Below are 22,048 nucleotides of genomic sequence, written 5' to 3' on the forward strand. Positions count from 1 at the left end.
TTTTTTTTGCCATCCACGTTTATGAGTAATACTCACTAAACGGTTTTATCCAGACTATAAAAGTTCATGATTACACATAGTTTTGTGTGTTGGTCAGTTATTCTTCCGGATGGCAATGTTATGAACTTCTTTGCCAAGCGTTTACTATCTGTAGTATAGATAGTATGCGCTTGGCTAAGAAGCTCATAACAGTGTCATCCGGAAGTATAACGGACCAACACACAAAACTGTGTGTATCCATGAACGTTTATAGTCGGATTGATACAGTTCAGTGAGCATTACTCATAAACGCGGATGGCAAAAAACAATAACAAAGACCTGAGTGACGTCATCTTCGAACTATCTATAGTATAGTCAGACGGCGGTCCCAATCATAGATAATACAGGTGGTCTCGATGAACCAATTGACTTTGTATTTTTCACAATGAAGACCCAATTGGATTCAGTAGTCTGATGTCACGCGCCCGGCAACGGCGGCCATCTTGGTTCTAAACAAAGAAAATCTTTACTTTTTATTCTTCATGCTGGCGAGAACTTTTCATTCCCTTTTCATATGCCTTGTGATCAGAATGTGTAAAAGTCAAAACATGATCAAATTGATGGGTTTTTTTTTCCTCTGGATACGCGTTTAAGCTCGCCGGAGAAATATTTCATACGGCGTCCGTCATTGTTCCGATAGTTTAGAGCCAGTGTTACTAAGTTACCATACGTCATTAGGAAGGAAGTGACGGTACGACTATTGAATCCTATTACAATTTAGTTGAATCAATAACATCACATTCACCGATTTATTTATTTCTCTTTTACTATAATTTCTGAGACATACCAACTATTACGAAAAATTCATACGATTAGGAAATTTTTGGCTCCACTTTCATAAAGAGTACTTTCCGCTAGATCTACGACCCAGCGACCCAATCACTGATAGATGGACAGTGGGGTCCGAAAAAAAAATACCGACTTCTCCCGGGATCGAGCTTGGTCCCTTTGCACGTAAAGCGAATGATCGACCAACTGATATATCCCCCCCCCCCCACCCCCACCCCAGCTCCCTCCCCCATCCCCATTATATGTAAGGATTCCACTGAATCGGTCGATACTGCAAATAACATTTACTGGCCAAATTGAAAATTTGATTCAGCACAAGTGAGCAGAACTGTCCATGTACTAGCATCACCGGCACACCCAATACACAAACAGCTGGTCTTCGTGAAACACAACCACCATCTCCAACAAAAGAACGTTGTCGAACGGATGTCCCCAAGGCTGCGTGAGTTCCCCAATCCTGTACATCTTATACACCAACGACTGCAGACCATCCTTTGAACATTGTTTTATAGTGAAATATGCAGATGATACTGCTATTCTTGGCTTATTAAAAGATAAAGTTACCGAAATGAATTATTTCAAACAAACAAATATATTCACCGATTAGTGTAAACAAAATCAGCTTGAATTAAATGTTGAAAAAAACGAAAGAACAAGTGTTTGGTGTAAAAAATAAAAACGACTTAAAGTGTGTGGCGATCGGTAAAGATGATGTTGAGATAGTTGACTATTTTAAATATTTAGGAATAACCATTGATAGTTCCCTCAATTTCTCTCAACATATAAATATAATATCTAAGAAAGTTGCCCAAAGATTATACATCCTAAGGAAATTGAGAACATTTCAAGTAAGGAACAAAATTATGTTAAGAGTTTATGACTCATTGATTAAAAGTGTAATTACGTTTGGCTGCACCATATGGTTTGGAGGATGCCGACTTAAAGATAAATCAAAAATTTCAAAATCTATCAAAGAGGCATCAAAAATAATAAACCATCCTCTTGATGGAGTAGAAAGATTTCATGGAAAAGCAATAGAAAGGAAAGCATTCTCAATTACCAACAATAAAAAACATATTTTATACCATGAATTTAGTCTTTTGCCATCTGGGAAAAGGTTTTGTCAGATTAAATGTAGAACTTACAAGTATAAATCAACGTTCGTTCCATCAGCAATAAAAATTTTGAATATTTCATATGGTACAGAAAAACCAAGGATTGATTCGTTGACTGATTAACTGATTAATTTATTTAATGTAAGATTAACTGACCAATTGATGATGATGGTACTTTTTGAATATGTTTATGTTGTGTATATCGCACGTGTGAAAGAAAGAGGGGAAGAGAGAGAGAGAGAGAGAGAGAGAGAGAGAGAGAGAGAGAGAGAGAGAGAGAGAGAGAGAAAATAAGTAGGAGTGAAATATCAGTTCAATGTTACAGTTATCATTTCACGTTATAACAAGTGTAACAAAATGACAAATTGCCATGTTTATGGACAATAAAGATCTATTATTATTATTATTATTATTATTATTATTATTATTATTATTATTATTATTATTATTATTATCTCCATCCAATGCACTATCAATCCCCCGATGCTACGTAATATACTTCAATATACCTCATTCACCAGGCTCCACCAAATGCAATACCAATACGCTTCAACAGTCGTGACGTCACTTCCCTCATAATGACGCATAGTAACTTAGCAACTGGTTCTAATCTATCGAAGCAATGACGGACGCCCTTATGAAAAACATATAAAAGTGTATCCAGATGAGAAAAACATTATAATATAAATCTGGTCATATTTTGACTTTTAATCATTCTGATCACATGACATCTGAAAAAGTTCTAGCCAACATGAAGAATAAAAAGTACCGATTTTCTTTGTTTAGAACCAAGCTGCACGTTGCTGGGCGGCGTGACATCAGACTATTGAATCCTATTGCACATCGTCGTTTCTCAACAAAAATCACCCGAATCCACCCAATGCACCATCGCCGTTTCTCCACAATCAACAGACTCCATTCACTGCAGCATCATTGTTTCCCCACAATCACCAGACTCCACCAATGCACCATCACCGTTTCCTCCCATAATCACCAGACTCCACCAATGCACCATCACCGTTTCCTCCCATAATCACCAGACTCCATCAATGCACCATCTCCGTTTCTCCACCCAATGCACTATCAATTGCCCAGTACCCCAACATCGTTCCTCAATATACCACAACAAACCCATCAAATAAACTATCCATTCCCAATGCACCATTTCCTTTTCTCCACAATCACCAGGCTCCACCAAATGCACTATCAATACGATTCAATAGTCTGATGTCACGCCGCCTGGCAACGGCGGCCATCTTGGTTCTAAACAAAGAAAATCATTACTTTTTATTTTTCATGCTGGCTAGAACGTTTCATATGTCTTGTGATCAGAATGTGTAAAAGTCAAAACATGATCAAATGTATGTGTTTTTTCTTCTGGATACGCTTTATACTCGCTGGAGAAATATTTCATACGGGCGTCCGCCATTGTTCCGATAGTTTAGAGCCAGTGTTGCTAAGTTACCATGCGTCATTAGGAAGGAAGTGACGGTACGACTATTGAATCCTATTGCCCAATGCACGAACGTCGTTCCTCAATTAATATACCAGAACTCCATCCAATAAACTGCCCATTCCCCATCACCGTTCTACACAAAAATCACCAGACTCCACCCAATACAATTGCCCAATGAACGAACGTCGTTCCTCAATATACCCCAACTCCATCCAATACACTGTCCATTCCCAAATGCTCCATCATCGTTTCTCCACAATCACCAGACCCCATTCAATGCACCACCATCATCTTTTCTCAATATACTACTGTTTTGTTTGTTTTCTTTTTCATTGTATTACGGCGCTTGTTATACATTTAGGTCATATCAGCGCCAGTAAAAAGAGAAGAAAATGAGAAAGTAGGAAAAACAGATGTATAGTCCATGCAATAGTATCTATCAGTATACTCAGTTTGAGATCACCTAAGTCTCATCCACAAGCACATGATCCCATTAAGAGGAATACACTGATGTTTTTCAGTGAAAAAGTTATCAAATCTCAAAACTTTAACGTTCCAATGTTTTTTAGTCATTTGACTGTTTCCTTCCCAGCCAAGGACTCCAACAAGGGAAAGGACAAAACCAAGTAAACTCATTTCAAGACATAGACAGAAAGCAACTTGTAAAATAGACATAGGGGTATAGAAGACACAGTAAGTGCCACCCTGCCCAATATGGGAGGTCAAGAACCCCACCCGCAATATACGACAATCATCATTCCACTAGACTCCATCCAATGCACTATCAACTCCCCAATTAAACCATCATCATTTCTTTATATAGCACAACCACCATTTATCATTGCCTCTCAATATACACAACCCAAATTCAAACCCAAGGTCACATCACCCGTGTGGTACCGTAATCATCCCCCCCCCCCCCCCCCCCCCTACCATCATCACCATTTCAGATACGTGTACTCAACAACAAACAAAATGTATAGATTTATATTAGACATTTTATTCATTGCACATGAAGACTCATAAAAACAAGATATCTTTTGTCAATGAGTATATATCACATTATACATAGAATATAAAAATATAATTTGTCGTATGATGATCTTAGAATTGGTAAATTGTCAATCTGTCTCGACGAACAAAATAAACGAATAGGTGAGTTATATTTTTAAAATTTGATTTCAAAATTATCTAACTAACAATAAGAGTCAATATTATGATAAACAGTACCATTACAATCATGTGTGATAACAAGTACCAAATAAAGATAGTGATAACAGGAAGAAAGTGATAATAATTTCGAAATGATGAATTATGACACAATTTGGAAATTATAACAATGGCCAAATGAAGAAAAAAATGATAACGAAATGATAACAATCATAAACAATGAAGTGTTTGAACGACATATCATTGAACCTTTAAACATTGTAATCGGATATTTTGTTAAGATAACGATATCAACTAAGAACCTAACCAAATATTGATTCTGGGTCGCATCACGAAATGATAATAACAACAACAACAACAATATTTTAAGAAGGAAATCGATTGAGTGGGCTGGAATTTAATTTAAGTTTAAATCTCAAATGTCTGCCTGGGTATTCGGAAACTAAGAGCAAAACGTTCACATATAAACTATAACTAATCAAGTTGACAAATCGTTAAAAAAAAATAATAATTAAGTATAAGGATAGCCATTTTTTAAAAAGGAAACAGTGCAAATTTCTGAATGAAATGGGCAAAACCGGAAAATGAAATTATTTTAATTTTTAAAAATAACAAACTAATCTATTTAAAAGTCTAGACGGAACAAAACTTGAAAATGCTAAAAATAATATTTCAAACTAATCGAAATCAAAGAGATGTGGGTCTCAGCAATTTTGGGAAAATGAAGTCATATTAACTATGGAAATTATAAAAATAAAATAGGGGAAAAAGTCAATGAATGAAACAATGTGAACTGAATTCAATTCTGGGAATATAAATTGTTTCAGTGAATATATATATACTAATACTAATAATATTGTATCAAACTTATTAAAAGAGCTACAATAAGTCTAGAGATGAGTAAAAAAAAACAAAAATCCCCCATCTTCGGGGATTGCAGGTCTGGAGGCGTGACAGGACTGGTGTCCGGTCACGTGGGTTAGTTGTCTCCAAAGCATTCAAGACTGGAGCCGTATGGAATATCAAAGTGGGACTTTTCCACGGTACGACATCGGCATCCATGCTAGTCCTTTCCTTCACCACATGACAGAACTTTTCTTTGCTTTCAAGATACGACACAGTGATCGATCTAATTGGGAGGAAGTACGTCACAGCGGAAGTGGTTCTGGAGACAGGACACGTACGGTTATAATAATCAGTGGCGGCCTTATTTTTTTTTTTTCTTTCTTCAGAGAGCCTCCTGGTAGTTTTATCTCCTTGACGGCGATGAACATGTGATCTGATTGAAACAACGTACGACAACAATAACAAACAGTTCTGCTGGTTTTCTAAAGTAGCCGCTCTGTTGCAGAATACACGATATGAAAGCAGAATGATGAAATGTTGACGAATTCGTTAGAATCATTAATGAAATTCGAGCGAGTTGTGATGGAATATTATCATAAATGACTTTGGATGGTCGATGCCTCGTCAATAGGAGTATAAACTGCAGAGGGAGGTGTGCAAAAAAAATGGCGGTGCCACGGTGGTGCCTTAAATTCTTGCTGAATACGATGACGTCAGCATTGACTTGGGTTTTGGAGTCAATCGGCATATCGGGATAACCGCTGATGGGTTTGACGATGAGATGTTGAGGATGCATCTCAGATGAGTTGGTTCTGATCATCTCTAAACCTAGATCACTCTGGCAACTGTATAACGGGTTTTGGTAGAATGTCCCCTAGCATCACCGTGTCATGGTACCCGCACACGAACGTGTCCGCCTCGCTGAGACCGTCAATGGGTTCTTCGATCAACATACACGAGACTGACTTTCTCTGGGCAGCCTCCGTGGCCGTTTTCTCCTTGCTATTGTTGACGAGGTCGGAGAGACGGTCTTCGTCTTTGACCTGAGAATGACAGAAGATATAAATAGATGGTTAGTCACGTGGCATTATAAAGTTTACCTTGATTTATGAAGTAAGAAACATCAATAAATAAACAAGTGATAAAATATCAATACCCCCCCCCCCACCACCCCAAACGTGATATGCCTAAGTCTAAAACATGATGTTACCGTTTTGTTGATGTGTTCACTATCGCGTTGAAACGACCACATTAAATACCACCCACGCGCTCATGAAAAGACCAAATTGATTTCTTTTAAAAGGCGAAAGCGTTGCATCATCAATTGTCGCTATCGAACAATGCAGACTATTTTTGCATTTCGCACACGCGCGTGTATGTGAGTGAGTGTGTGTGTGTGTGTGGGGGGGGGGGGGCTATGTTTATTTTTTCATAGATGAGACCAAAAGAAATAACTACAGAAAGACATGTACTCCTGTTTCCCTAAGACGTGTCTAGACAATGCCCTGAATGCGACAGTCTTCGACAACAGACGTAGATATGTTATTTGACTTTACGTTTATTTTCTCTTCAACAAAAAAAAAACCAATGTATTCGTTTTTTGTTTTTTTAATGAGAATTATAATGAACCATGAACAATATAGTAAAAGGAGGCAGACCGTGAGCACGAAACTGAGTACCTGTTCCCACCAACCAAAACAACAAATTGCGTTGATTGTTTTGCCTCGATAAACAACATTTTTTTTCTTTCTTTGCAGCAACTCTCTATCGCCCCCTCGAATTTCGTAATAATTAGGTAAAATCTGTGCAATCCCATCTCATCAAACCTAAACACCAGGCACGGGCCAGCAGCATCTCCAGTAGGTAGGGTGAGTGATTGCGCAACAATTGAAAAATAGCATTTGTTTTCGCCGCAAGCCAAAACTCTATATTCTCTCCTTTACCGTCGTGCAAAATAATTCCCACTCACTCACTCCGCCTGTTGGTGTCGACAGCTACCACTACTCGATACTCCCAATAGCCAACACAAACATCGCATCACCGACAACGCCCCCGCGATCGCTCGTACTTTAGACTATGCTACAGGCGACGACGAAAAGCTACTGAAGGCCATGTTGACTTTAACCGATATTTTCGGGTTCCTGTTTTTGCCACCAGACATAAATTAAACACTATTATCGCCCGGCAAACACACGAAATTTTCAAAACAAAGGAGTGAAGGAAAAGGATGGACGGAACAATAGGAATTCTGGAGGAAAAAAAAAATAAACTGTAAAAAATAAATAGAACCCGAGAACAACAACAACAACAACTCCGTAACCTTAAACTCTAAAACAACACATGACTATATCAACTACCAAATATATTAATTGAGAATAGAAGACGACACGTTTTATTTCATGACGTAAACAAATCCACATGATTGACAACATAATTCGTTGAATCAAACAAAAACCAAAAAAAAATAAAAACCAAAAAAAAAAACAACAAAAAAACTATTCCAAACCACGTCAACCTCACTTGACAAAACACGACAACACTTAAACTTTGACCCTGCGCTCCCAAGCCCCACAGAGATCTCGTGACTATCATTAATATTATTATTAATATTTTTATTATTATAAGCTAGGCATTTCATTGTGAACAAAACACGCACAACTTCTCGGTCTGGTGATTTTGAAAAAACATGGACGGTATTAGATAACCGACGGAAAACAACAAGCCACTACAAAGAATTTGTTTCTGAAATCAGTCAAATCGCCTCTCCCTTCAACTTCAGTTATGAGAGTACGTAATGCCCCCCCCCCCCCCCCCCCCCCTTAAACACTCCCTAACAAGTTATCGCAGTATACACAACAACCAGGTGACTAGGTACACTGCAACTGCCACCAACCAAACCATGAAAAAAACAACAACATAGCATTATATAATAACTGCCTGCATGGTAATCTCCAACGAATGAATTAAATTAAAGTTTCACCCGCACCATCAACTACCATTGTACAAGCCAATTTACCCCCCCCCCCCCCCCCCCTTACTCCGCAACACAAATTAAATCCCGCCTTAACACTTAGCAATAATTGTCATAACTAAACTCTGCTATGAAATAATTCCTAGTAGGAAAAGTGCCAGAAACCAAATTCATATCATATCACTGCGCACGGTATCTAGTGGACACGACGACCAGTACATACATTCATAGTGAAACTGACCAGTGGACCATGAAACAAGTCCTAAATTAAATACGAAATATCGCCTGTTCCGTTCTCTTTTCTGACCCGACAAAATTATTGACCTCGCCATGTATCCACTAAAGCTACTTTCCGGATAAACATGTTTTGCATAGAGGAGAGAGAGAGAGAGAGAGAGAGAGAGAGAGAGAGAGAGAGAGAGAGAGAGAGAGAGAGAGAGAGAGAGAGAGAGAGAGAGAGAGAGAGAGAGAGAGAGAGAGAGAGAGAGAGAGAGAGAGAGAGAATTAATCCATCAGAATCGAATATCGCGACCGTCAAAGAGTTCTTGACGACTTGCATTGTTTATTTATTGTTTACCAACACGGGTGCTAAGCGGTGTGCAGCAGACAAATCACACACACGGCCATTCCAAGCCACCAACCCTGCCCTGTCGTCAAGAGATCACCACTACAAGTACAAGACAACAAGCAGACGTCGAACGAGACGACTACCAACCAAACAACAACAAGAGAAGGTCACGACAAAACCCCGCCACTCTCCATGTTATCGACTCCCCATCAAATATCAATAGCCCGAAGATAACGTCTGCTCTGCTGGTGCAGCCTGACTCCTGATGGCTCCTCTAACTGCTTGTGAGTGAGTATGTGCAAGTATATCAGTGAGCGTGTGTGTGTATGAGAGAGGGGGGAAGGGGGTTTGCATAATGCTATGTCTATAGTAACTAGATTATTGCTGTCATATTTACTCAATCACGCCATATGGATAAGTATATAATTCCATAATGAATGCATTCACCCTTTACCACCTCGATGCATATTTTTACAAAGAGCTGGTTTCATAATATTCCAAAAGCTAGATCTATATTAAATCTCACAGCAGGGAAAAAAAAAAGAATATCCTTCTCATACAGTATTAGTCGCATGCTTAGCGCCCTTGAAATAAAATCATGGTTTCAGTTACTAACTGTAACTTCTTCAAGATAGGTACTCAAATACATCCATACTATTTGTGACTTTATCAAAGTTGGTGAAGCGCTATCATATCGCTAACAAGCGACCAACAGCGACACGATGGCTAGGTGGAATTTTCCAAGGAATACAAGCAACTTTAACATCGTGACACAGGTCACTCTAACACAGCTAAAGATACTCACCATAAGAAGACGAATGTCATTCTCCCAACAGAAGGAACGGATGAGTGTGTGCTGAATGTGCACGCTTACGTCTTCACGGACAATCTCAGGCAAAACACACATCATTACTCTATTTGGGGAGCTGAAAAGGGATGCAAAAAGTAGACATTAAATATATATCATTACTGTTACTGCCTACTATACAATAAATGGATATTAGCAAAGATGTGAACAATACAAGGTAGGTTGTTCATTTTTACGAACTTTTCCTTCCGCACTGTAACTACCGTACACACATTTTCAAATGTTAATCTTGCACCAAGCAGTGCCTGTCCCCCAACTTTCCAATTATCAAATAAATGAACAAATTGTGATTACGTGAACAGTTTTATAACTGTGACACACCTGTTTTCCACGTCTTTCCATATGACCCCTGACCTGACCTCTGACACTACTGACTGCCAGCTGGCTCAAGTCACAGGTTGTTAGATAATAAATTGGAGTCCCAGCCTAGTGTAGGTCAGGCAGGAATGTCACGTGGGCTACCACCGTGTTCACGAACTGGTGTGTTATTTCATCGAATCGAAATCTGCTAGGCAGCAGGATTTACGAAACGACAACAGCTGTTGACTACACTATAATTCAGCTTCATTCATAACATTTATCTAACTCAGTTAAACATTTCTATGACCTCAATGAAACTACACGTTATATCATGATGACTAGGCATTATCCTATGGAAACTTAGAATGGCGGGGGATGCGTTAAAATACCCCTGCTCTCGGGTACTCTTGTGTCTCACCCTCGGATATAAGATAACTGAACAAGCATAAAGATAAATGGAAAAACGGATGGATGGATAGACAGGTGGAACGATGGATAAATAAATATATGGAAAGATAGCTAAATAGATAGATAGATAGATAGACAGATAGATAGATAGATAGATAGATAGATAGATAGATAGATAGATAGATAGATAGATAGATAGATAGATAGATAAGTGAAGAGTTGGAATGATAGAACAACTACAATATTATTTCATCCAATAAGACTTACCATCCAAGTAACTTGGCACAGTCCATGACCCCTGTGCTGACCCGTCCGTCCTGCACGGCTTGTTTGATAGTGGCAGCCAGGGCCTCGCTGATGGTTAACCAGGTTCTGTGAGGACAACAAGACAATTATTAGTAACACGTCACCCAAGAGCTCGTTATAACAGGTAGCTTTAAAAATTAAATAACACAAAGCAAATAAAACGTGACTGAAGGTGGAATAAATCGTTGCCCAACCAACAACATAATCAATAAACACAAAAATATTCTCTCTGAGCTGATCGAATCAATGATAAATAAAAACATGCCTAGACTAGACTCAGACCGGGTCGTTTAATTATAGAGTTGTTTCTCGGGAGTGCAAACCTCACACGCAGACATATTCACATATGAATGAAATTACATATTTCTAAAACCGACGGCAACAGCAACAACAACAAAAAATAAAATAATAATATGGTTTGGAAAGCATAAACAAAGACCAAAAAAAAAATACATTGAAAGCAACTCAACCGAAAAATTTCAGAGACACGATCACCCGATATCACAACAGAATAATAACTTCCTTACCCAGAATCTTTCTCAGTGAAATCAACTGTATTTTCCCGGGAATAAATGACAACTTGAAAACTACCGAAACACATCATCACAATTTAATACGATTACTTCTTGAAAATAATACAGAAAACAATATAATCCGGGCACAAATATCAATTATTATTAATCTTTTAAATAAACTTGCAAGTCCACACAACAGTCGACGCTCAGACTATCACCCCAACCTTCCACAAACGAATGACAAACTCAAATGACAGCACGTACGTTCCCGACAGCGAATAAAAATCCAGGGGAAATAAAACGGTATCCTATAAATCAGGACCGGACCCGGACATCCGAAATGACGTCACGCAAACATCCTTGATAGGTTTCTCAGAGCACTTATGGGAAAGGAGCAGCGAGCGGGTCATTCAATTATAAAGGATTTGCATCCGTCAAGCCATGCGGTCGTGCCTTCAGTTGTTATTATGAGGCCACTCGGGGAATTCCCATGACCTTGAAAGGATCGTGCTCTGCCAAGCACTGAAAACCCATCACCGCACTATCGTCGAGTGTGCCATGCCAAATCAAAGACAAGCTGCATCGTATAATATCTGCCTTTCGCTACGCTACAACCAAATCGAAACAGTACAGAAGCAAACCCAATATTCTAATGACAAAGCACGAATTACCATCGGCTCATCATAGAGCGAGCCCTACCTACGTGTGTAAATGAGTACAGATGTAAACCATCCAACTCCCGTTCGTTGTTAGGTAACCCACAGGTAGCAAGCAAACGTATCAACTTAACACTTGATGTAAACGTAACCTTCCATACAGAAGCCAATCCTTGCTCAACTACCACCCCCCCCCCCCGACCCCTTTCCCCCCTATAAAATAAACATCCATCTTTACAATCGCACCCGAAAACCCCTAATCTCCCTCCCTCGTGTCTGATTCACTCAACCTTGGAGTTGGGTCGAGTCATCACCGTCTCGCCTTTTTGGAGCTGTCTGCATGCGATACGATACGCATGCTGGCACGGACCTAGTAGACTGGCAGTCTCGGGCACAGCTCTAGCAGAAAGATCGCCATCGTATTATCGTTACCTTTGATATCAAACAGGCTTATCACTTAACACTCAACCACACCATCGCAAGAGCCCAAGAGCTCACCTTTCTTCTTTGTTCGCGTGCATCTGAAAAGCTCATTGAAAATCCCACGGGAGGCGTGGAGGGCTAAAGGCGAATACTAAAGGAATTAGCCGATGGTCGACGGACAGCTATAACTATAACCACTCGTCTATTCTATTCCAAAATAAGCTTAACAATAGCCTTACGCCCACTGCGAGAGGTCATAGGTCACTTCCCTTTTGTATAACAGGGTAAGGAGTATCCGAACGAAACCTGGAACAGCATAAATGTCGCTGAACGAAACCCTCCCACGTGATAGTACGAGAGCAGCATCTGGGCATATTGTGGACGGGTCAGTAACAAAGCAAAGAATGGAACCTGATGTGTAGGCGTTTTTGTAGAACCAATGCCTGTTGTCCAGCACAGGAACGGCTAAACGAGTGCAAAGGGCAAACCGAAGTGAAAAATAAACTGCATACACCCACATTTGCTAAATTCTCGAAAAGAGTCCCAACTTGCTATGGCTTCTTAAAAATCGCAGACACCCACGGAGGTTCTAAAGTCTGTCAATAAATATAATTATAATAAGAAGAACAAAGGTGGGACTGCTGTAATCTAGACATCAGTAATTAGTAAATTAACTTAAAAGGCGGAGAAAAAATAAAAACCCGTAGGAACGGGGAAAGAATATTCCGACAAGTGCCCCTGAGAATTATATTCTATTATGACCAATACTATCGATCAGCTGATGCATCGCATGATCAGGCCTCGCACTCAATAGACCAATTATTATTATTCGTCACCACTTCTGTGACTAAGACAATTCCAATGAATCATGGCCACCACCATTCTATGACTAAGATATAGTGGAACCATTTACAGGAAGGAAGAGGTTTGTGGAAGGGGGGGGGGGGGGGGGCGACAATGACACACCCAGAAAGCTAATGAGTAATAAAAAGACGCTTTAAAACCACTGAAACTCGTTTTAAAGACCGTCCAATACATTTTGAGGAAATAAGAAATCCTGGGAAACCACGGTGCTCAGCTGCTCCGATTGACCTAGAACGGGTGAATCACTCGAGGGGAAAGAATGGGGGGATTCCTCGCTTAGTCAGCCAGCGATTGGTAGAGACGTGTGCTTGCGCAGCAGTTGACCTCTTTATTTAGTCAGAAAAAGAGGGGAGTGGGAAGGGGGCAATCGTAAACGCCCCCTTTCTCGCAAGTGGTAGAAACATCAACCGAACTCGAGGTCGAGGGTTAAAAATTTCACGTGTATACGAGTGTAGTATCTAGCAATGCATAAATATATGAAAATAAACAAGCCTGCAATCGATGGAATCTCAACAAGAGAAAAAGAAGTCCATAAATCACACACGACCAACATATGATGTAATCTTCCTTGTTGCAAATTAAGGTGGGTCAGTGTGTAAGCACCAACTTGTCATGAATAGGGGCCTCATAGGTACTAATGTAGGTTCCCCTATCAATCCATAGATAAATATGCAACCATCAAAGCATGTTTAAGTTTAATTTTCCTTGCACCATCTAAAATGATGTCTGCTCATCCCGAAGTAGCACTAACCCAACTCTTTGCTAGTTTTGCAAATTCCAAAAGTTGAGAAATAGTAATAACTATTGTTAAACGATGTTGCCGAGAAGCTAAACGCACGACATCAAATCATAAAAAAAAAGTCGTTTAAGCAAATATGAATATAAAATTTTTTTTAAAGAAATGCAGGTTTGCATTAGCCAATTTCAACACACACAAAAAGAAAGGTTGCGAAACAGCAGGTGTGCATTTTTGCCGATTTAATATGTGGGCGTTCGATATGAAGATAAAGAGATATGTTTGCATTGTGAATGAGGGGTGAATCTTATTATCAATGCAATTGAACAAAAACCTTTTGATCTTCAATACGCATTATCTTACACTAAACGATATAACTTGATGACAAAAGTGTCAACAGTAGTTATAGAAATTGGCGTGTCAAAAACAAATTGCTACAAAAGGCCAATGAAATGTTTATAAAAGTGAAGTTGCTGTTGAGCGAGGTTTGCATTCAAGATACTAAATTAAACCTGAGAATTATAATTCAATTCCTGCATAGACATTGATTCGTATGATTATTTCTACGATGTGAAGAGTAAAATATGTGAGGCAATGAAAAATTCACGACTTAGGTACTTAGGTATAAGTTAGTGAAAAGTTACACATTTCGATAAAAATTCCACTTTTATTGTTAAATTTAATATACTAAACTGCAAAGAATAGAATTAGAATTTAAGTTAAACAAAATGCATTTTAAATTTAAATGCATTAACATTAAAGTAAAGTTCTACTTTTAATTAAGAACACTTACTTTTGTGTCTTTTCTCCAGTAGGATAGCTTTGTTCTCCAAGATCCTGACTGATTTGGCTCAGGGAAAGCTCAGAAGACATGAGCAAAGCGCATTTGAGTTGGTTTTCGGTGTACATATTGATAGATTTATCCGTGTTCGAATGAAACAAAATAATCCGTGACAAGAATTTAATCACAAAGAAACGTTTTCCAGGTAAGGAATATCAAATGAAGAGTCGATCAAACTAACAGCTCGGTAAGCGAGAGAGAGTTGAACTATAACACAGTTACGAGCGAGTTCTGATTTTATACCCCCCTAGTTATGACGTTTTGTAACGATGCTTCTGATTGGCTGACCGAATAGCGACGAGTCAGTGGGTGCGATGGTGACCCCCGACCACGCGTAAGTTCTGAGTTCACGGACCGTATGGCTTTCACCGTCTCGATCACAATGGCAAAACAAGAGAGTAATGAACGATAAGCTTTTGAGAAAAAGAAATAGCAAATTAGTTAAATTATAATATGTAAAATCCATATCTAAAACTGATATTTTCCCCGACTTTTCATTCTTTAGTATTTAGCTTACAACTTGCAAGCGCGAGCTGTCAGTGACAAAGGCCCGCACGTTGTTTGTATAACACAAAGAACTTTGCCCAGTCGTTAAGCAAGGCAGTTACGCTCTATCGATCGCATCAGCTGTGACCTACATCCTTGCCGAAAAGGGTCATCAGCGGGTTTTCACCACACAGGCTGGGTTCAGTCGACTTGACAAGCCCAAGCTAGAAATCCCACTCTTCTTTATTCTTCTTTCCCTGTAAAGAGATATTGTTGTGTTCATATTTCGAATAGCTTGCACTGGCTACCTCCCTTCCGAGCTAAACGGTCTCGATCAAGTTTTCTTTGTGCTCCTGCTTGTTCGTTCGTTTTCATCGTGAATTTTTGAACTCTGCAGCCAAGCTGCATGTATTATTTACCTGCTACCGTCGTCTGTCTTACCTTTGTGCATGCACAAAATCAAAGATGCAAATTCAAACATCGTCCAAATGCAATTTGTAGCATCGATGATGCTAATGCAACATAAATTCCTTTCACGTATTGCATCAATATAAATGCATATTTGATTAAGAAGATACTCAACGTTTCGCCATGCTCGATGCGCTTCAAACTGCTTTTTAATTTTATTGTTTTTTTTTTTATCTCCGGCACACTAGATCCCATTTTGCACATTGCAAGTAGCTAGCTATCATTCAGGTACATTTTCCATTCTTGTAGTTTTACACGAGTTCGTTGCTGGATTTAATTAATTGCAAAATCAAAACTTCAATTTCATTATTTTTACTGCAATACATGACACGTTTAACTATCGTGTCATTGAGCTAAGGCCATGCAATGTAAAAGAAAAAAGCAGTAATTATAGAAAAGTTTTGACCCATTGGGTAGAAAAATATGCAGTTCTTTCTCCTTGGCTTGGCGATGGGTGCATCTGGGTGCGATGAGGGACAGAATCTTGCCCCTGCCAATTTGCACTATGTACATTATTTTCCTTCAGATCTGCAACTCCCCCACCCCCACCCCCACCCCCCTCCTTCTGTCTGTCTGCATGTCTGTTTGCCCCCACCCGCCTCCCATCCCCACCTCTCTTTCTCTCCATCTCCTCTTCTCCATAGTGAAGTGCATCTCATTAATGATAAGGTCTGCTGCCAAAATCCATTACAATATTATAACAACACAACATGCAATGTCCAATAACCTCAGCAGAGCATACCCTTTCCCCCTCCGTTTGTCGTTTATCAAAGCAACATCGCCCATGACAGATATTACGTTATATTCATCATAATTTAAAATCAATGTGCCCCATCGATTCAATCTAGTAATATGTCGGTTAAGGGCTAGGCGAAGAAAATTGAGTTTAAAGTCGAAATTATCCAAATGGAAATCGTAGCATTGCGGTGCATAAAAAAAACGAACTTCCGTCTTTTGGATTAACGTATTACTATTATCTATGGTGGTGGTGGGGGGGGGGGGGGGGGGGTCCTTTTGCTCAGTTGGTAAATTGTATTAACCTTAATATAAACCTTCAAGGTTACACAAGTTGTGTGTTGGTCCGTTATACTTCCGGTGCAATGTGTGAGTTCTTAGCCAAACGCATAGTATCAGACTATGCGCTTGGCTAGAATTCACAATATTGCCATCCGGAGTTATAACGGACCAACACACAAAACTCGGTGTAAACATGAACTTTTATAGTCTGGACAATACAGTTTATTGAGAATTACTCATAAACGTTGATGGCGATAACAAGGCCCGAGTGGTCAACTTCATTCATATATAGATAGATGCGTTGGCCAAGATTCACAACATTGCCATCCGGAAGTATAACGGACCAACACACAAACTCGTGTAACCATGAACTTTTATAGTCCGGTTAATACAGTTTAGTGAGAACAACTCACAAACGCGGATGGCAAAAACAATAACAAAGGCCCGAGTGGCGTCAACTTCATTCTATATATAGCTATGTATTTATTTAATTATCTATCCATATAATATTTGATTGACATAAAGTTTTTATATCTATTTATTTGTTTATTTAATCTTGTAATGGGACAATCCCATGACGATTGAAAATCACCTACATTCTCCTCTTACTGGAAGTTATAAATAGTTCTTAGTTGACGTCACTCAGGTCTTTGTTATTGTTTTTTGCCATCCGCAGTATGAGTAATGCTCACTAAATTGTATTAACCTGACTATAAACGTTCATGGATACACACAGTTTTGTGTGTTGGTCCGCTATACTTCCGGATGGCAATGTTATGAGCTTCTTAGCCAAGCGCATACTATCTATAGTATTACTTACAAAAATTATGCCTTTTCCGCCACGACATCATAAGATATCGTCGCTTAAGCATTCAACTAAGGAATATAGATAATTCATCAAACAAGATGTCTGATGTCAACAGGAATCATCCACGTTGTCCAAGTGAGCAAAGTGGGGGTTAATAATCTTGCTCAAGGAAAAAAAACGAAAGTTCCTAAAGCGGGGCTCGAACCCGGGTCATTCCGGGTCACAGTGCAATGCCTTAACCACTCGGCCACTTCGCCCCCCAGTATTATGAGTATGTAAAATAGAGGGGGGTGGCGAGGGAATGGCTAGATCAGAGCAGTGGTAAGTTTTTACACTAAATTTAAAGAGTTTTTCCACGTGTGGGTTGTGTATGTGTCTGTGTGTGTGTATCCCTGTGTGTTCTATAAATGTGACGGTTCCCTTATTTACACATACTTGATTGGATGAGAAATCTCAGGGCTCGAATAACGTTTAAATTCCTGACATTCTTTCCAATTGACTTGTGCGGACGGGCCCGACGACCGACCCGACCCGAGCCAGTGTTAATCGTCGTAAGGTTGTTTGCACCTGTGTGTGTGTGCAATAAGGTTGTGTGTGTGTGTGTGTGTGTGTGTGTGTGTGTGTGTATGTGTTGTGTGTGTGTGTGATTGTGTGTGTGTGCATTTTTGAGTTTATTTCAAAGGGTTTCCCTGTCACAGTCACAGCGTCTATATAATCGCATTCTTGTCAAGTGACTATAATAATGAATTAACAATGATAGATAAGAATAATTACAGTAGGCCTACTGTACTTATAATGTAAATTCTGATAGATGAATGGTTAAATAAAATTAATTCTGAACATTTACATAGCGCAATCGGCTTCAAATATATTTTGTTAAAGCGATTTGAGCATTATGTATGTAATACATTGAAAATGCCATGTGAATATAATCAATTATTCATTATTCATTATTATTATTATTATTATTATTATTATTATTATTATTATTATTATTAGTATTAGTAGTAGTAGTAGTTAGTAGTAGTAGTAGTAGTAGTAGTAGTAGTAGTAGTAGTAGTAGTAGTAGTTGTAGTTGTAGTAGTAGTAGTAGTAGTAGTAGTAGTAGTAGTAGTAGTAGTAGTAGTAGTAGTAGTAGTAGTAGATAGTATTTGTTAGTAGTATTGTAATTATTATTATTATTATCATTATTATTATTATTATCATTATTATTATTATTATTATTATTATTATTATTATTATTATTATTATTATGTTATTATTATTATTATTATATTATTATTATTATTATTATATTATTATTATTATTATTATTATTATTATGTACATATTATATAAATAGATGGGCAGTTGTCGAGGCACTGATAGTTATTTTTTTTTAAATAATAAGAACGTTTACATAGATGATGATATTATTATTTTGCCATTTTCAATGCACTTCTCTCAACAGGGCATAATAACGACATAATGAACCTAGATTTCCATTTCATACGGTACATGTCGTCTGACATGCTTTTTTTTTTAATTCTGAGTCAATTTAGTTGTCCTCGTCGTTGGGTATGGTCGTGCCGTTATTTACTCAATGATGGACAAATGTGTGCTTCTGCGGGGTAGGTTGCGAGTTCGAGTCTTGGACTGTTGAGTCTTTGGAAAAGGGTCCTTACTCACATTCTTTCAACGTATTCAGGTGAACAATTTCTGTTGAAAAAAAAAATGGTTCGTCTCTCAGGCTCCATGTCTCGTCTCGGCTATGTGGTCTAGTTGTATGACACACTCTTTCGGATCGGAAGGTCATGGGTTCGAGCCTCGCTCGGCGCGTAGCTGAGTCCTTGGAAAAGGCTCTTTTCTCACCTTACTCAGGTGTAAAATGAGTACCTGGTCGTCAACAGCGTTGTCTCTGTCGGAAAAAATTGTAATAATATAGCCTAACAGGCGTCATGTCACGTTCTACATGTTACGTGTTGCTGCTGTTGGTCAAGTACCATTTGTAGATCGCTTTGAGCACGTTTAGTGGATATTGCGCTATATAAAAGATCAATTTAATCTAATTTTGCCGCTGGCTCGAAACCCCATGAAAAGCGCTTTGATGACATTGGATTCAACCAAATTAAAAAAAAAAAAAAAAAGAATAGACGCTAGTTGGACATCTCCCCTTGTATAAATCTATGGTCTATCACCAGTCAACAACAGCCTCGAGGCGCCTATCAGGCTCCATGACTCGTCTTAATTTTGCTGCTGGCTTGAAACCCCCTGAAAAGCGTTTTGATGACATTGGATTTAACCAAAAAAAAATAATTTAAAAAAAAAGAATAGACGCCCGTTGGACAATCCCCTGTTGTATGAATCTATTGTGTATCAAAACAGTCAACAACAGCCTAGAGGCATTGATTGTGTTGAGCCTATATTATTGTAGTTTATAGCCTACCTCGTACTAGATTGCCCAGAGACCAACTTGAAGGGGGATTTGAAACCATCAACAACTCATGTGATGATGACTTCTGAACCTGGATTGATACCTTGAACATAGAAGTAAGTGTAGCCGAACGATACTTTTACTAGATAGTTTATAAGGTAATTCTGAGCCAATTATGCGTATTGTGAGCCTATTACATGCGTTTGGCGTAATGTCCCCCCCCCCCCCCCTTCCCCCTTCCCCCCTCACCACGTTTTTTATCCCTCAAGGGTCTTCCTTTGTAACAACCAGATTATTGTTGCTGCTGTATCTAACACAATTATTGTCGAAGGGATTGGCAATGGTGTGGGAATGGACACTAGTGTCGAGCGGAAGTCTCGATGATACCTCAAGTCATCGGCCACCAACACTCAAAACTTCCCGAACTCGATGACCAAGGAAAAGTCGGGAATTCCCGAGAAGTAGCACTTCAACTGAGCTTTGGATGGCTTTTTTGTATTAAAACTTAAAATACATTAAATAAATTCACTTTGTATAATAATAAAACATTGATACCTATAACCATTTTGATCTATTTACGACGTTTGTGTTTTGTTAGCTGTTTAAAATATGATACAACGTCAATACCCAATACCAATGACTAGGTATTGAATGAAAGCACCGATGACTAGAGCGATGCTCGAGACTTTTTTGAGTCTCGAGACTCAAAAAAGCAACGAGACGCAAAAAAGTCTCGAGCTTCGCTGGAATCATCGCCGACGAGAGAGGGGTGAACAATGCAGATAGTACACATTGTTAGTAACGCGTGCGTCGCTCGCGCAGTATAGATAGAATGCGCTTAGCCAAGGAGTTCACAACATTGCCATCCGGAAATATAACGGACCAACACACAAACTCTGTGCAACTATGAACTTTTATAGTCTGGTTAGTACAGTTTAGTGAGAACAACTCACAAACGCGGATGGCAAAAACAATAACAAAGGCCTGAGTGACGTCATCTGCATACTATCTATAGTCTCGAGACTCGAGACTCAATACGAGAAGCATCGACGACCAAGATTCTCGAGACGAGAAAAGCATCGAGAACTAAGTGGAGGTCGGGAAGTTCTCAGTCGTCGATGACCTGACTTCTCAAAACCTAAAGCATCGATGACCTGTTGGTGACCCGGATGCCCTCCCCTAAGGACACGCTGGCTGGCACACAAACGCACTGTGTAGCAGTGGCAGACAGACAGATAACGGAAGACAAACATGCAACAAAATCTACTTCCATCACAAAGCCTCCCCCCCCCCCCCCCCCCCCCCCCCCCCCCCCCCTTAACCAACGTCTGATAACCCCAACGTAATTATTTACGTGCTGTTGTAATGTTGTAATGGATACTATTCATTGAGAGAATTGTCATGACAATGACAATCAAGGTCTATAACAATTTGTGTTCTCAGACCTGCAGAGATAAGCACGTCGGCCCTGGCACAAGAGTTTAAGACAAACCGATAAGAAAGTCTGCCCGATTGGTTACAAATTTGATAGATGTATGTCTTCAAAGCTTTAAGTATTAAATAAATAAATAAATAAATAAATAAATAAATATATAAATAAATAAAATAAGATAAATAAATAAATAATTAAATAAATGAATTAATTAAATAAATAAAATACATAAATAAATAAAATGAATAAATAAATAGATAGATAAATAAACAGAAAAATAAATAAATCATGTCAATAAGTTTAGTACCCTTCAAAGTTATACTTGTTTTGTTCCCATACGAAGCCTCTCCATTTTCACTCTTTCGTTAGTAAAGTTATACTATGACGTCATACTATGACTCTTGAACCTGGCGTCTATCAGATCTGATATTTTTAAAAAATTAATTGTCAATATCTTGCTACCCAAACTCTGCACATTGAGTCATTGAGCATTATGTAACGTGGAAAATGTGCTAGATATATAAATATAATTAATCATTATCTTTCATGAATT

The 22,048-nt window shown here is 38.8% G+C and overlaps 1 protein-coding gene across 2 annotated transcripts; it reads right to left on the bottom strand.

Moving 5' to 3' along the window:
* Positions 1–4,379: 4,379 nt before the first annotated feature.
* On the bottom strand, positions 4,380–15,085 carry LOC144971272 (growth arrest and DNA damage-inducible protein GADD45 alpha-like). Of its 2 annotated transcripts, none has more exons than XM_078911884.1 (4): positions 14,824–15,085; positions 10,798–10,902; positions 9,760–9,880; positions 4,380–6,458 (listed from the first exon to the last, which is right to left on the bottom strand). In XM_078911884.1, exons 1-4 carry the CDS (start codon positions 14,937–14,939, stop codon positions 6,249–6,251), a joined length of 552 nt encoding a protein of 183 aa, XP_078768010.1. In that variant the 5' UTR covers positions 14,940–15,085; the 3' UTR covers positions 4,380–6,248. The 2 variants fall into 2 exon arrangements, with proteins under 2 accessions (XP_078768010.1, XP_078768018.1); XM_078911892.1 differs by lacking the exon at positions 14,824–15,085 and adding an exon at positions 11,364–12,273.
* Between the last annotated feature and the right edge of the window lie 6,963 nt (positions 15,086–22,048).

Source organism: Berghia stephanieae, chromosome 1, assembly GCF_034508935.2.
Source record: "Berghia stephanieae isolate SIO BIC M18660-M18661 chromosome 1, UCSD_Bste_1.3, whole genome shotgun sequence".
Classification (NCBI taxonomy): domain Eukaryota; kingdom Metazoa; phylum Mollusca; class Gastropoda; order Nudibranchia; family Aeolidiidae; genus Berghia; species Berghia stephanieae.

Bases quoted from the DNA above. Each gene is read 5' to 3' on its own strand.
- LOC144971272 (XM_078911884.1), bottom strand. From the start codon at position 14,939: ATGTACACCGAAAACCAACTCAAATGCGCTTTGCTCATGTCTTCTGAG. The intron at 10,903-14,823 runs GTAAGTGTTCTT...TTGTCCTCACAG, and splicing joins ACTGGAGAAAAGACACAAAA to AACCTGGTTAACCATCAGCG. The intron at 6,459-9,759 runs GTGAGTATCTTT...TGTCATTCTCAG, and splicing joins ATGACATTCGTCTTCTTATG to GTCAAAGACGAAGACCGTCT.